The sequence below is a fragment of the Triticum aestivum genome, chromosome 1A (genome assembly GCF_018294505.1).
Source record: "Triticum aestivum cultivar Chinese Spring chromosome 1A, IWGSC CS RefSeq v2.1, whole genome shotgun sequence".
NCBI classification, from domain to species: Eukaryota; Viridiplantae; Streptophyta; class Magnoliopsida; order Poales; family Poaceae; genus Triticum; species Triticum aestivum.
Genome location: NC_057794.1, coordinates 29890929 through 29907984, shown reverse-complemented (window position 1 = coordinate 29907984; position 17056 = coordinate 29890929). Strand labels below are relative to the sequence as shown.

The window sequence follows — 17056 nt, the reverse complement described above, 5'->3', positions numbered from 1 at the left end:
TATATTGGTGTTAAACCTACTTTATTCCAACTTATATATGGTTTATAAACTATTTTACTAGCCATAGATTCATCAAAATAAGCAAACAACACACGAAAAACAGAATCTGTCAAAAACAGAACAGTCTGTAGTAATCTGTAGCTAACGCAAACTTCTGGAAACCCAAAAATTCTAAACTAAATTGCTGTACGTGAGTAATTTATCTATTAATCATATTCAAAAAGAATTAACTAAATAGCACTATCTAAATAAAAATGGCAGCAATTCTCATGAGCACTAAAGTTTCTGTTTTTTATAGCAAGATCAATAAGACTTTCCCCAAGTCTTCCCAGCAGTTCTACTTGGCACAAACACTGATTAAAACATAAAATCTCAATCATAAAAGAGTCTAGATAAATTATTTATTACTAAACCGGAGCAAAAAGCAAGGAACAAAAATAAAGTTGGGTTGCCTCCCAACAAGCGCTATCGTTTGACGCCCCTAGCTAGGCATGATGATTTCAATGATGCCCACATAAAAGATAAGAATTGAAACATAAAGAGAGCATCATGAAGAATATGACTAGCACATTTAAGTCTAACCCACTTCCTATGCATAGGGATTTTGTGAGCAAACAATTTATGGGGACGATAATCAACTAGCATAGGAAGGCAAAACAAGCATAACTTTGAAACTTTAAGCACATAGGGGAGGAAACTTGATATTATTGCAATTCCTACAAGTATATATTCCTCCCTCATAATAATTTTCAGTAGCATCATGAATGAATTCAACAATATAACCAGCACCTAAAGCATTCTTTTCATGATCTACAAGCATAGAACTTTTATCACTCTCCAGACAAGCAAAATTCTTCTCATGAATAATAGTGGGAGAAAACTCAACAAAATAATTATCATGTGAGGCATAATCCAATTGAAAACTGAAATCATGATGACAAGTTTCATGTATATCATTATTCTTTATAGCATACAAGTCATCACAATAATCATCATAGATAGCAACTTTGTTCTCATAATCAATTGGAACCTCTTCCGGAATAGTGGATTCATCACAAAATAAAGTCATGACTTCTCCAAATACACTTTCATCAATATAATCATCATAATAAATTTTCTCATCGGAACTTGGGGGACAAAAAATAACATCTTCATCAAACATAGCTTCCCCAAGCTTGTGGCTTTGCATATCATTAGCATCATGGATATTCAAGGAATTCATACTAACAACATTGCAATCATGCTCATCATTCAAATATTTAGTGCCAAACATTTTAATGCATTCTTGTTCTAACACTTTGGCACAATTATCCTTTCCATCATACTCACGAAAGATATTAAAAAGATGAAGCGTATGAGGCAAACTCAATTCCATAAATTTTTTGTAGTTTTCTTTTATAAACTAAACTAGTGCTAAAACAAGAAACAAAAAGATTCGCTTGCAAGATCTAAAGATATACCGTCAAGCGCTAACCTCCCCGGCAACGGCACCAGAAAAGAGCTTGATCTCTACTACACAACCTTCTTCTTATAGACGTTGTTGGGCCTCCAAGTGTAGAGGTTTGTAGGACAGTAGCAAATTTCCCTCAAGTGGATGACCTAAGGTTTATCAATCCATAGGAGGCGTAGGATGAAGATGGTCTCTCTCAAGCAACCCTGCAACCAAATAACAAAGAGTCTCTTGTGTCCCCAACACACCCAATACAATGGTAAATTGTATAGGTGCAGTAGTTCGGCGAAGAGATGGTGATACAAGTGGTATATGGATAGTAGATATAGGTTTCTGTAATCTGAAAATATAAAAATAGTAAGGTAACTAATGATAAAAGTGAGCGTAAACGGTATTGCAATGCTAGGAAACAAGGCCTAGGGTTCATACTTTCACTAGTGCAAGTCCTCTCAACAATAATAACATAATTGGATCATATAACTATCCATCAACATGCAACAAAGAGTCACTCCAAAGTCACTGATAGCAGAGAACAAACGAAGAGATTATGGTAGGGTACAAAACCACCTCAAAGTTATTCTTTCCAATCAATCCGTTGGGCTATTCCTATAAGTGTCACAAACAGCCCTAGAGTTCGTACTAGAATAACACCTTAAGACACAAATCAACCAAAACCCTAATGTCACCTAGATACTCCAATGTCACCTCAAGTATCCGTGGCTGTGATTATACGATATGCATCACACAATCTCAGATTCATCTATTCAAACCAACACAAAGTACTTCAAAGAGTGCCCCAAAGATTCTACCGGAGAGTCAAGACGAAAACGTGTGCCAACCCCTATGCATAGGTTCATGGGGGGAACCCGCAAGTTGATCACCAAAACATACATCAAGTCGATCAATAGAATACCCCATTGTCACCACAGTTATCCCACGCAAGACATACATCAAGTGTTCTCAAATCCTTAAAGACTCAATCCGATAAGATAACTTCAAAGGGAAAACTCAATCCATTACAATAGAGTAGAGGGGGAGAAACATCATAAGATCCAACTATAATAGCAAAGCTTGCGATACATCAAGATCGTATCACCTCAAGAACACGAGAGAGAGAGATCAAACACATAGCTACTGGTGCATACCCTCAGCCCCGAGGGTGGACTACTCCCTCCTCATCATGGAGAGCACCGGGATGATGAAGATGACCACCGGAGGGGGATTCCCCCTCCGGCAGGGTGGCGGAACGGGTCTAGATTGGTTTTCGGTGGCTATGGAGGCTTTTGGCGGCGGAACTCCCGATCTATTGTGCTCCGCGAAGTTTTTAGGGTATATCGGTATATATGGGAGGAAGAAGTACGTCGGTGGACCTCCAGGCTATCCATGAGGCAGGGGGTGTGCCCAGGGGGTGGGCGCGCCCCCCACCCTCGTGGGCAGCCCGGGACTCTCCTGGTCCAACTCTGATACTCCGTGGGCTTCTTTTGGTCCAAAAATAAGTTCCGTGAAGTTTGTGGTCAATTGGACTCCGTTTGATTTTCCTTTTTTGCGATACTCTAAAACAAGGAAAAAATAAAAACTGGCACTGGGCTCTAGGTTAATAGGTTAGTCCCAAAAATCATATAAAATAGCATATAAATGCATATAAAACATCCAAGGTTGATAATATAATAGCATGGAACAATCAAAAATTATAGATACGTTGGAGACGTATCTACAACGCCCTAGAGATCATTTTCGATGTCGCGGTCCGTCCTGTTGACACCGCCCCGGAGATCGATTTCGATGCCGCTGTCCATCCTATGGACATCATCCCAGAGATCGATTCCGATGTTGTGGTCCGTCCTGTGGACATCGCTCCAGAGATCAATTCCCATGCCGTTGTCCATGCTGTGATCATTGCCCAAGAGATCGATGACAAGAAATAGTTGGTCGCGCTAATCCTTCAGGGTAGTTTGCATTGTGTTTAATTACTAGAACGATGCATGTTATCAAACCATCTTAGGGCTAGTGCACTGTCTTGTGTGGGAGGTACTTGCTACTTTTGTTTGATAGTGAATCATGCGAATCCTCTCTGAGTTATGGAAACAGATGTATCCTCACCAGCTTTTGATGTAATATATGGCATGCTTAGATGTAAGTTTGAACAGTTTATCATATCAGCAAGGCTTGTTTGATGATTATTAGTGTTAGTAGGCTAGCTACCGCGCGAGCTATTGTACTTGCAAAACACTCACCGAAGAGAAATGTTGGGGCTGATGAGCTCATGGTATGCTTATACTGATCCATCGTCGATCGGCCAATAGCCTAAGCTCCTAAAATTGTAGGCTTAGTGATTGATCAGACAATAGTCGACACGGATAAGCAAAAGTACAGAGACGTACAACACAAAATCATAGCAGTCCAGAGACGTACTCCCTCCGTTCCAAAATAGATGACTAAACTTTGTACTACTAACTTTGAAACAGAGGGAGTATAAATCCTAGGCGGGCTAGTTTGTCCTAGTAGGTTTCAGTGATATGACGTGGTATGGTGTCGTCCAGTCTTCGCGTGTGGTAGCAGTATTGCGGGTACAGGAAGTTTTCTTGAAGAAGCGGAATTCAACGAAGTCATGATGGTTCCTTCGTCTGACCAACTTACAGTGGGAAAGGTTGGGCCTACGCTACGACCGGGGTGGACCAGGATAATTTTATGCATGGCAGGTGGACCAGGATGGTCGACGTCCCACATGTTGACGAATGAAAGTATTCTTTCCGATATAGGCCTCATTTGGTTTGGAGGAAACCAAAATGTAGGATTTAGGAATAGTAAAGAAAATTGATAGGATGTCACTTGCCATCCTAAGGAATTGTCTTGCCTCATTTCTATGCACAAAATGAGATTAGAGTGGATGTGTAGATTCCTCCAAAACCATAGGAAATGAATAGTATTCCTATGAAAATCCCGTATGCGTTTCCTATGAACCGAATGCATCGTTATTTTTTGCTGCAAAGACTCTGATGACGCTTAACGGACACGGGTAAAATATCTTAATCGTGTGCGGTACAAGTGCACTGTGAATCACCATGCCCGCGCAAGCGCGAGCAAATTAAGGTGGAGGTACTGGCTCAACCGTGTGCAATGCAAGTGTGTTGAAATCACCATGACCACGCAAGCGCGAGCAAATTAAGGTGGAGGTACTGGCTCAACCGTGTGTGATGCAAGTGTGCTGAAATCACCACGACCACGCAAGCATGAGCAAAGGGGTGGAGGTACTGGCTCAACCGTGTGCGATGCAAGTGCACTGAAATCACCACGACCGCGCAAGCGCGAGCAAAGGGTGGAGATACTGGCTTAACCGTGTGCGATGCAAGTGCCTTATAAAACCACCACCTGTGCAAGCTAAAGGCGGGTAAGTTTATTTGGAAATTAGGACGAACCGTGTGTGATAGACCAGCTAGCTAGAAATATAAAAAACAAACTACCCGCCTTGAGCATTGCAAAAACATCCCCAACCCCTCTGGTTCAACCATCGTCGATCTCTTCGACGGCCCAGCCGCTAACATCCTTCGCCAAGCGGTCAAGGATTTGCGAGATTTATAAGCCATCGAGCCCATTTTGTCATTTCTGAAGGAGACATTCTACGGCGGCGGCTTGGGATCCTTAATTGCCACGTCAGATCTCATCGACGACGACCACGAGGAGGGCACCCACGAAGGTTCTTCCAAGGTGAAACAGCCCATCTGTGACATCAGAGAGCGCACCATGGGTCTGTGCTCTTCCAACTGGAAGGATCCCGTCCATGAAATGTGAGGCAACATTCTATCAGCAAATCTTACCTTTTCTAGCTTGCCAACCCGTACCCTTTGTTGTAGTAACATTTGTCGTGCGGTGCTTTAACTGTGTCGTGTTTAATTGTTTCAGTTATGCAAAAATGTATTGTTCAATAGAGCTATGTGATGTTTAAGTATGAATTGCCCACTTCAGTTTCACGAATGTCTATATTTGGTTGTTTGTAGTGAGTAGATACCTTGTTTATCTGTATTTTGTTGTTAGGTTGGTTGGAGTGAGCATTTTTCCAGTTATCGAGCAGATGCCTTGTTTATCTGTATTTCGTTCTTAGTTTGGTTGCGGTGAGCATTTGTCCAGTTATCAAGAAAATGCCTTATTTATTTGTATTTGGTTGTTAGGTTGCTTTTTTAGCATTTGTCCAGTTATCAAGAAGATGCCTTATTTATCTGTATTTGGTTGTTAGGTTGCTTTTTTAGCATTTTTGTAATTGTCAAGCAGATGCCTTGTTTATCTTTATCTGCTTGTTAGGTTGGTTGAAGTGAGCATTTGTCCAGTTTTCAAGCATATGCCCTGTCTATCTATATTTGCTTGTTAGGTTGGTTGCAGTGAGACTCTGTCCAGTTTTCAATGGCTATATTTGGTTGTTATACTGGTCATTTATGCCTTGTTTATTTCAGTCATTCACAATGTTTTGTTCATTATGTGCAAGTCGGAACTGTGCCGCTCGACTACATCAAAACCAGTTTGAACGGCTATATTTGGTTCCAGTTATTCCTGGTGTAGTTAACACATGCCCTTTATTCTAGTTTTACACATTTATCCAGTGTGATGTTTAAGCATTACCTACATTCTACTCATTTTCAACAATACCACACTAGTACGCGTCGGTCCTAAACAAACGGTTTTTAACCCCTTTCCGCGACGTCATTTGGAACCGTCGCCAAATGAGTGTGTGCGATAGGGTGTCCTTCCCACACGACCCAAAAATCGTCAGGGATAGGCCCTCCAGGGACCCAGGCTGGGGCCGTGTGCGATCGGGAGAGGCATCGAAATCCAATCATTTCCATAGGTATGTATATCCCACACGGTAATCTGAGAAAATCATTTTCGTAGGTATGTACATCCCACACGGTGAATCCCAGAAAAAAAATTCCATTCATATGTATATCACACACAGTCAATCCAAGGAATATGTTTCCATTCTTATGTACATCCCACACAGTCAATCCAGGGAAAACGTTTCCGTTTGTATGTACATCCCACACAGTTTTATGTATACGCTCGTGTGTGAAAGGTATAACTATCACACACGCTCTGCCTTGCTTAACTGTTTGCTTTCATTAACTACATCATACATGATTTAATGTAGAAAATGATAACCCACAAGTATAGGGGATCGCAACAATTTTCGAGGGTAGAGTATTCAACCCAAATTTATTGATTCGACACAAGGAGAGCCAAAGAATATTCTCAAGTATTTGCAGCTGAGTTGTCAATTCAACCACACCTGAAAACTTAGTATCTACAGTAAAGTATTTAGTAGCAAAGTAATATGATAGTAGTGGTAACGGTAGCAAAAGTAATAATTTTGGTTTTTGTAGTGATTGTAACAGTAGTAGCAGAAAAGTAAATAAGCGAAGAACAATATATGAAAAGCTCGTAGGCAATGGATCAGTGATGGAGAATTATGCCGGATGCGATTATTCATGCAACAGTTATAACATAGGGTAACACAGAACTAGCTCCAATTCATCAATGTAATGTAGGAATGTATTCCGAATATAGTCATACGTGCTTATGGAAAAGAACTTGCATGGCATCTTTTGTCCTACCCTCTCGTGGCAGCGGGGTCCTATTGAAAACTAAGGGATATTAAGGCCTCCTTTTAATAGAGTACCGGACCAAAGCATTAACACATAGTGAATACATGAACTCCTCAAACTACGGTCATCGCCGGGAGTGGTCCCGATTATTGTCACTTCGGGGTTGCCGGATCATAACACATAGTAGGTGACTATAGACTTGCAAGCTATGATCAAGAACTCACATATATTCATGAAAACATAATAGGTTCAGATCTGAAATCATGGCACTCGGGCCCTAGTGACAAGCATTAAGCATAGCAAAGTCATAGCAACATCAATCTCAGAACATAGTGGATACTAGGGATCAAACCCTAACCAAACTAACTCGATTACATGATAAATCTCGTCCAACCCATCACCGTCCCGCAAGCCTACGATGGAATTACTCACGCACGATGGTGAGCATCATGAAATTGGTGATGGAGGAAGGTTGACGATGAAGATGGGGACGGATTCCCCTCTCCGGAGCCCCAAACGGACTCCAGATCAGCCCTCCCAAGAGAGTTTAGGGCTTGGCGGCGGCTCCGTATCGTAAAACACGATGAATCGTTCTCTCTGATTTTTTCTCCCCGAACGTGAATATATGGAGTTGGAGTTGAGGTCGGTGGAACGTCAGGGGGCCCACGAGGCAGGGGGCGCGCCCAGGGGTTTAGGCGCGCCCCCCACCCTCGTGGACAGGGTGTGCCCCCCTGACGTGGATTCTTCTTCCAGTATTTTTTATATATTCCAAAAATAATCTCCGTTGATTTTCATGTCATTCCGAGAACTTTTATTTCTGCACAAAAATAACAACATGGCAATTCTGCTGAAAACAGCGTCAGTCCGGGTTAGTTCCATTCAAATCATGCAAGTTAGAGTCCAAAACAAGGACAAAAGTGTTTGGAAAATTAGATACGACGGAGACGTATCAGAAAACTGTGTGGCATTGGGTTATCCATCGCAAGCGCTTTTAGTGCCAGAACCGTTTGCAAAGTTCCATGACCGTCTGTTCTCTTTTTATATTTGCCTATAATTTATTATTCTAATTGGAAATTTTGAAATATGAAACGTGCAATTCAAATTCTCAGCACAATGGTTCAACAGCGAATCCATAAATTAAATTGCCAGTACAATATGTTCAGTAATTACAGGATTAGGAAGCAATTAACTATGATGAACCACAATATTTAAAGGCGGTAAAGGTGAAGAGACAAGTGTAAATCATTTTGACTGCCGACGGTGTTGAAGAAGCGAAATGCCCATAATGTGCCTTCATCCATGCCATAGGCACGAACCACTTTTGTCCAACCCCTTGTGACGATCGTCCGCCCATCCTTCACTGCCTTTAGGAAGACTTCTAGAGCATTATCATGGTAGCATGAGTTATATACTTTAACCTTAGTTGCCTCCACTCTGGTCATGTAGTTTGCAAGAATCATCAGTAAATAGCTTCGGAAACCACTGAAAAGAGAAAAATATCAGATACTCAGGTCTAATAAAGTAACTTGTTGTGGGCAAGGGGAAAAGGCAACACATTACTTACCATCCTAAAGTTCACTATTGTCTTCGACAAAGTGTAAATAAAGAGCTCAATTACAATCACCCATTTCTTTCGCCTAACAATATTTCTTAGTTTCCTCACTTGACGCTTTCATGAATATCTCATTGCCCCATACGCAAAAGGGATTGAAGCGTGGATCAGTACCGCTCATATATGTACCTACCAGCAACCAGTAAATGCTAGAAGCTAAACTGAGATTGCACAAATGATGTAAAGTACAACTACCTATGTTCCTAAGTACAAGTATTTTTTTTTTGAGATTTCAATATGAACTACATATGGATGTATATAGAATTATAGATATAGTTTAGATTAAAATCTAGATTCACTCATTTTGCTTCTTATGTAGTCTATATTGGAATCTCTAAAAATACTTATATTTAGGAATAGATTGTGTGTAAGACATGGGATGCAGCTAACCTCGACGGTAAACAACAACATCGCCCTAGCCCTGTGTAAGTACATGGAAAGCCAATGTTAACTACAACAGGGTTAACATCCACCAAAAATGGCAAATGGTAATAAAACGGTAGCATCTCTAGTGATATCTTCATTTCGAAAGAGTAGCACGGTAGCAAAGGGACGGATTAAAAAATGGATACAACTGGTAATTGCAACAGGCTTAATAACATCCTAATTCATGTTTTGTAAGTTTGTAGCCATTGAAATACAACTCTTTAAAAATGGATATAACTATTAATTGCAACAGGCTTAATGGCCACTGAAACTGGTACTGATAAAAACGCAATTGACAGAGTTAAACATCACAAGGCAGGTGCTGCCAGAGCAGATAATGGCCCAATTATCTATAAAAAGGTAGGAAAAATAGCTAAAACGTGTTAGCATGTTTACTACAACATGCTTAATACATCGACAGTACAAAACATAGCCATTAATTGTAACTAGTATTGGTAAGATTGAACCGGTGGGTACATACTTGGTAAGTCCTGAGTGTTGGGGAACATAGTAATTTCAAAAAAATTCCTACGCACACGCAAGATCATGATGATGCATAGCAACGAGAGGGGAGAGTGCGCCCTTGGGATGGCCCAGATAACATTCCAAGCACATATGCCCTTGGGATGGCTCAGATAACATGTTTCGAGCACAAGGGCGGCCAGATACATAAAGACGTAATTTGAAGAGAGGGCTACATAAAGACACATCATATCTGAGGCCAGATAAAGACCAAAAGCTCATGAGCTTAATTGGTGCTTGATAGCTCAATTCATTAGGCTTGTAGCTCGCTTCTTAATAAAGGAAGCCAATTGCTCATCTTAGCTCGATAAACTTAATGGGTTTAACAAACAAGCTAACGAGTTTCACAAGCGGCTTGTTAATTAAGTTGTTAGTACAGAGGACACATATTCTTATCTTACATAACAATATTTTCGTGGTACCTCAACCCATAAGTCAAATCAAATCGACCCATCCCTACCATAGGAGCCAACAAACTCACACACCTCCTTATGTAATCACCATCTTCCTACGTAAAAATTACGCCCACACTGTCATCTTGTAGGCTACAACACATCATAGTTTGTTAACGAGGACTCACGCTCTTAACAAGCTTTAAATGAACAAAGCTGAACAATGTTTTTTTGCTTATTAAACTTAACGAACTAAATGAGCCGAGCCTTAACGAGAAGGAGCTTAACAAGCCGAGCAGCTCATCAATCCATCCCTACTATGAAAGCATATGTTGTTTTCTTGCAGGTGTACCAGATTGGAAGAACTTGCTGAAAATGAACGACATATCACCACCATGCGCAAAACTTACAAACGTAGTTCCATAGTTACTAGCTTGTTTTGTTCTTCGATAGATAGGGATTAGTCGTACATTTTTGTTACCGCGCTACATACCAGAATTCCAGGAATAGAAGTAAATAAATACTGGTTACACTCCTGCACTGCACAGCACGAAAAACAGACGAAAAAGAACAATGCCGGACGAAGACGGACACATCTCATATAGTCTACAGAAGAATGCTCTTGATCATCTTTAATCTGAATCTCAGTAATCTTTATCGGGTTCGTGTGTTCGATTTCTTTCCATCTGAACTCTGAAGAACTCAGCCTATTTGCAGAAGAAAGATCAGTTTGGCACAATGAGAAGGATTACATGAATTTCACCTGCGAAACAAACTATGATACTGCTTGGCATCTAGCAGTAGGACAAGATTGTTCAGAGGCCGCAAGGCTCCATGACTATTCTATAGAAACGATTTAAGCAATCATGCAGAGATATCTCACAAAATAAGCATCGGTGTAGTTTGGATTAAAACTGAGACTTAAGTGCACACTTACATCGGTTTGGTTCATTCACGAACTTTCCAAAGCGTTCCTCATAAGTTCATATAGAGCAAAACCCCCTAGGTGGCAACCAGGCAACCGCTGACTCATATCTCGTAAGTCTTTCTGTGATTCAGAAACACCACCAATTAGATGAACAACGGTTACAAGAATCCAAAAGCCAGGAGAGGAGTGCTGCTAGTATAGGTGAGCTCACCAGCGATACTGCATAGAGCTTAGTGGATTCATAACCATCTTGAGCTCTAGCATAAAGCTCAGTTATGGCGCTGGAATCAATGTTACATCTCATATAAAAGAATGCTGCTGGCCTAACATTCGTTTCTCGTCGAGAAACTCCAATGAGAATGGGTTCTGTCTGCAAAACTAAATGTGGATAGTTAACAGAACAAAATCCAAGCAAATCCTGCAGTTGCAGAAATCTTCTTTGCATGGTAATTACAATCAACTGCAAAGCACCCTTCTGATGTGGTAATTGACACTAGTGATGCAGTAATTAGGAATGCAAGGCAAAGGGTGTTGGTGATTTAATTACCAGTGAACTAGCAGGAACTCCAGTTTCCTCAACTACTTCACGGATGATCCCGTCAAACATTTCATCAGAAATTCTTTCAGTGAGACCAGCAACATCTTTTTCGTCATTTTGATGAGCCAAGATTCCAACTTCTTGTGGCTGATACAAACAATCGAACTTGCATAATAAGAAACATGAATATTACAGATCGACCACTCGAACAACAAGCCCACCAGTCCTGCTAAATAAAATATATCTACTTCAAGAATTTCAATTGTTGTCTTAAGTCAACATTTTCCAAGTTCTAAATTATCAAGTATACATTACTCCTCAAGTAAATTTGTTCGGTATCTGAAAGAAAAAGAGTGATTATACTCAGAGCATTTTGTTTTTCAAGTAATGGGTGGACCCAACTCATTGGAGAATATATTTACAAAGTTAAGAGGAACAAAAGACAAGCACTTTACACATGAATGCTAGTCTCTAGCAAAGAAAAACGAATTAAACTAAACAATCCAGCCTACCAAAGTTACACATCCTAGAGCTTTGACTCTACTTGGGATCTCTTTAAACAAATACCGTTGTCATTAACTGTGCTCAATATTGTAACATTCTTAAGATATTACCTCAGAATGTCCTCCAGGAAAAACATAGTGTCCAGGAGACTCGCCGACATTGTTGCTCCTTTGCAATACAATAATTTTTTCATCAGATGTTTCAACGATTGCACCATTTCCCAGTGGATTTGACATGTGTTGGCAACACACAGAGTCATCTAATCAGATCAGAATGAAAGATGAACTATTTTGGTCAAGACTCGTCGTAGTTATAATTCTGTACAAAGAATTTGCACTATGCAATTAAGCAGTCAAAGTACTGAGACAAGTTGACTAATAATTAATCATTCGGTGATCATCAATATCTCTTCATAATGATTAATGATACAGCAACATATGCGAGCATGGAAAGGAAAATGAAGGTGGGGCAAAATTTGTTATGCATTTAAATTTGTACAGGCTTGAGCAATGAAAGAAATATAAATTCATGAGACTATGTAACTAAAACTTTCGAAAGTTAAAGATGCAAAAAGGCCTTGATCTACAAGAGGAAGATGTGACGAAGGCATCTAAGATTCTAACTTCTAGATAACTTTTACCTTCACAGGGGACCAAAAACTTCTCCCACAGTGGACTGAGGTTTGTTCCAACAAATGTCCTGTTGTTTGTAAGTTAATACAGATGTTAGATAGAGGTGTTGCGCCGGAAACATCAAATATATCATAGCTATACGGATAGGATAAGAAAGATCAAGCAAACCTATAATCTGTGAGTCCCAAATGAAGTGAGACACAGTACTCCTGATTTGATTCATCACTGCGGTGCAAGGCATGCCCTCCATACTGAAATTTGTCAGGGCGACCAAGGGTATGAATACTAGCACAAGGAAATGCAGTTAAGGGGATAAAGGAAGACCGATAAAAACAGCATAGTAGAAGTCGTAATGGCTTGTTCTAACTATAAATGGAACACTAAAAAGAAATATATTGCAATGGCATAAGTTCAGATGTAAAAGGAACACTAAGGGCATCTCCAATGGTTGTAAGATAGTTGTTGGTAGACTTTGCCACATAGGATATTTGATGATGTGTCATACAATAAATGAGGAAAGAGAGGAAGGTTGTATGTACATGAACCAACACCCCTTGCACAAGCTCCAATGTAGAATGAGAGAGCACCTTATTTATTATCTCACATCCTATTGGGCAAACTAGATACAACCCATTGGAGTTGTTGTATGTTAAAGTGTTGGTTGATGACATGACATATTTTACCAACAAGCTAACATACAAACTGTTGGAGATGCCCTAAGCAAGTTCATAACTAAAACTTGTAGCTAACTCATGTTCACCATAGGGAAAGGAAAAGAAAAGTAAAGATCCAATTTTATGGCATCTGAATGACCTGCAACATCTTTTTGCGAAACAGTCAAGGGCGGGAGATCACCCACGAGACTGGAGTTCAGATTAATTATTTGAGAAAAAAAATCACGGTACTGAGTATCAAACATAGGGAACCCCTATGTTTAACCAACTCCAGTGCAGCTATGTTCCAAAAGAATTATATGCGTCATGAACACTCCACCACATTGCACAGGTTCCTTGTCAGTACCAATTTGGCATAGAGCAGACTCCTAAATTACTACTTAGCATGGAAGAAATTATTCACGTCAAGCATAAATTGTTCTTAGTCATCATGAAACACTCCACCACATTGCACAGTTTTCTTGTCGGTACCAATTTGGCATAGAGCAGACTTCTAAATCAAAATTACTTAAAAATGGAAGAAACATTATCAGCATTATGTGTAAAATTGTTTATCACTAATCAAGTGTGCACTCATCTCTGCCAAAATCAAGTGTATACATGTATCACTAGAGCAGATAAATGGCTGCCAGAATACATACATACGTACGGAGGTTATGCATACCCGAAATTTCGTATCGTTGTACAGCGATGGGTTCTGCTGGAGCCTTTGATTCCATATCTGCAAGACGAACAAAGGATGAACAATGGCCCTTGACACGAAGCGAACACACACACGATTAGACACACCACCTCGCCTATAGATTCTTCCAGGGATGCGTCCGGGTGGGGAATCCGGTCGATGGACGGATCAAACTTCACAGAAACCTTCGTTTGGCAGCAACACTGAGTTAGTTAAGAATCTGCACAATCTGCAGCGGAATCGGACCTGTGTGTGTGGGGGGGGGGGGGGGGGGGGGGGGGGGGGGGGGGGGGGTTTACTCGGGATCGAGGGAGGCCTTCAGGGCAGGAGAGGAGGAGCTTGTACGCTGTGCCGGGGTTTGCTGACGCGGCGGCGGCCATGTGGCGATGGTGGAGGCGGGATGAGGTTGCGAGCCGCCGCCGCCGGGAGCTTTGGAAGAGGAACGGGAGTATGAGGAAATGGCACCAACCGGGTCAGGCCCAGGCCCTAGTTTTGACCCGTGGGCTAAGCCCGTAGGCCGGAAATACTGAAAATATTTAAAACACTAATGAGGGCTCATTTGGGTCACAGGATTTCCAAAACAATGGAATAGAAACAGTAAAGTTTTGTTCCTAAAATAAAATGTAAATTGCTTCAAAAAAAAATGTAAATTTTGGGATGACGGGTTGAGCCAAAGCAGGGGCAACATAAGTTAAAGGATGACAATGAAAGTATGGTGTAGGTACAATAATCTCATACCCATACATATGTTTCGCATCAAGATAAAATCCTACCTATATCCTATCCATCGCGTAGATATTCATCTCATGCCCATATCTGCAACAGAACATCAAATGATGATGACGTAGTTTCTAATTCCATGTGTAGTGGAGACGCCAACCATTAAGATGTCAATATGGTTAGGGGTGGGGCACAGATTACATACAACTGCTCAGTATGTAACCCATCAATAATATAACTGCGTTGGGTTTGGCGTACCCATGAGCATAAATCATGCCCATGCCCTATCCACGAGTAGTCTACATTTTCATTTTCGAGAAGCATAGTCGTGCTTCACCGTGAAGCACCCCCACAGTCGTGCTTTCACGTGCTTCCTTAAAAGGTGAAAAGTATAACTGTGGGGGTGCTTTCACGGTGAAGCGCAACAGTGCTTCTCGAAAGTGGAAAATAGACACTTTTGTGCTTCCGGTTTTCTGGGTTTTTCACAGGTTTTTTAGTTTTATTTCTTCCCTGATTTGATTTTTTCTATTTCCTTTTTTCAGAAAAAAGTTCGTCTAAACATATTAATATATGATCAAGTTTCAAAGTTTGCGACATGAGAAATGCAACGGTGAAAATTGTTCGTGGTTTGGACACACGGTTCATGAGATAAGATGTTTTGAAAAAAAATGAATCTTAAAAAGAAACCAAAACTCCTAGGTCGTGACAAATGCCGCATGTGCAGTGCATCTCACTTATCGCCACCGGATGAGGTAGGTTACCCCTTAACTAGTGATTTTGAAGCATCTGTGGGTGAACTCTTAAAAGGCTCAACTTCACAGAATCTTTTATGAGCAGTTAAGATGTAACTAATCAGACTCTCAAATCTTTCAACTTCTCAAAAAATTTAGGGGAAGTGTCGGCCGCCTCACAATTTTGAGAGAGCAAAAGAAAGTCCCAAAAAAAGATTCCCTTCCTGGAGCGTGGCCGCATCTCTCTATTGCTCGGGCACTTGCATGTCAGAGCCACCCCCACCGCTGTTCCTTGCCTCCCGTGATCACCTCCATGCTGGCCGGCACCCGCAACCCCGTCGATCTTTGGCTGTCAAATCCCGGAAAGAATCCAACAATTTCTTCTTCTTCGCTTTCTTGCCTTTCCCTTCCTCTCTGGCCACAACCGGCACCCCGCAACCCCGTAGATCTTTGGCTGTCAAATCCCGGCAAGAATGCATCACATAGGAGTGCCTGGTATGTCCATCCCACTTGTCAAATGAGTGTCCATGAAGCAAGTTGTGAATCAATGTTCAACATGTGATTCCGTGGCTTATGAGAATCCATGGGTAGAAAAGGTCCATGAGGATCCATATATAATATTGCCATCTCTAAAGATCGCGTGTAAACAACCTTGGTCTCGAAAAAAAGTCCATGAGGACCGGCTTGAAGGAAGGTTCCGATCAAGTTCTGTTAACACAGAAAAAACATGGACGGCCTTATGGAAGATCAAACCTCATCGAATGTATGTGCTTTCTGTGTGGCGCCATACTAATCATTTGCTACGTACGGGCACAAATTGCAACTTAAGAACATTACAACCACTATGGAGTGCTCAATTTGCCACGCAGCGGACGGCTCATGGTAGCAATCTCTGTTAGAATGTATTCGATATGAACCTGGGCTCTTTTTAACAAACATATGAAGAGCATCTATGCAACAACTTATGTACAAATGCGAAAGGATGACTTTTTCATCTCCAGGAGACCATGAATCATAAGTAGTTTAACATGGTTCTCCTCACAATGTGCGCTATCTAGTCATCACGGAGGAAGAATATACATGAGAATATTTTCCAAAGTCACGCATCAGTTATTTGCTTTATTTCCAAGCTATTGTCAGATTTGAGGCTAATCCGCAGCAAGCATGTAGGCCATTGGTCACAACATGCCTTCCTCAAGTTCCCAAGTGTATTGCTCCTCCCGAGGGCACTGCCAAGATAAATATTGATGAGGTTGTTGCTAAAGTTTGAATGAAAGAGTCCACAACCGATGTTTGTCGTGATTGAAGGTGCACTTATGCAGGACCTTATGCTATTGTCGCAAATAATGTAACTTGACCCAACAATTCCTAAAGCCATGGTCTCTCAGAGGTACTCGCACTCGCCATCGACCTACAACTCTAGCAGATTTGTATAGCTTCAGATGCTAGTGTGGTGAAAGATATATACTAAGGGTACCAGTGTTACTACAATTTTGTTCTAAAGTACATCGAGTACTGCATGTATTTTACTCAAACTTCCTTTTTACATGAGAGCAGGGACTCCATCGGTGATGTTCACTAGCCACAAGGGCCTTGTTCCTTGACCATGGCTGCCATTTATGGCCCACCAAGCCCTGGGATGTAGCAACCATAA

The 17056-nt window shown here is 41.1% G+C and overlaps 1 protein-coding gene across 4 annotated transcripts; it reads right to left on the bottom strand.

The window, feature by feature from the left end:
- Positions 1-10363: 10363 nt before the first annotated feature.
- On the bottom strand, positions 10364-14442 carry LOC123187867 (nudix hydrolase 9). Of its 4 annotated transcripts, none has more exons than XR_006494189.1 (10): positions 14251-14442; positions 14062-14136; positions 13934-13990; positions 12764-12846; positions 12604-12662; positions 12074-12222; positions 11469-11606; positions 11133-11299; positions 10931-11041; positions 10364-10787 (listed from the first exon to the last, which is right to left on the bottom strand). XR_006494189.1 is itself a non-coding variant. In XM_044599842.1 (10 exons), exons 1-9 carry the CDS (start codon positions 14329-14331, stop codon positions 10946-10948), a joined length of 897 nt encoding a protein of 298 aa, XP_044455777.1. In that variant the 5' UTR covers positions 14332-14442; the 3' UTR covers positions 10364-10787; positions 10931-10945. The 4 variants fall into 4 exon arrangements, 2 of the variants coding, with proteins under 2 accessions (XP_044455777.1, XP_044455773.1); XR_006494188.1 differs by having other exon boundaries at positions 10364-10700; XM_044599842.1 differs by having other exon boundaries at positions 11133-11291.
- Between the last annotated feature and the right edge of the window lie 2614 nt (positions 14443-17056).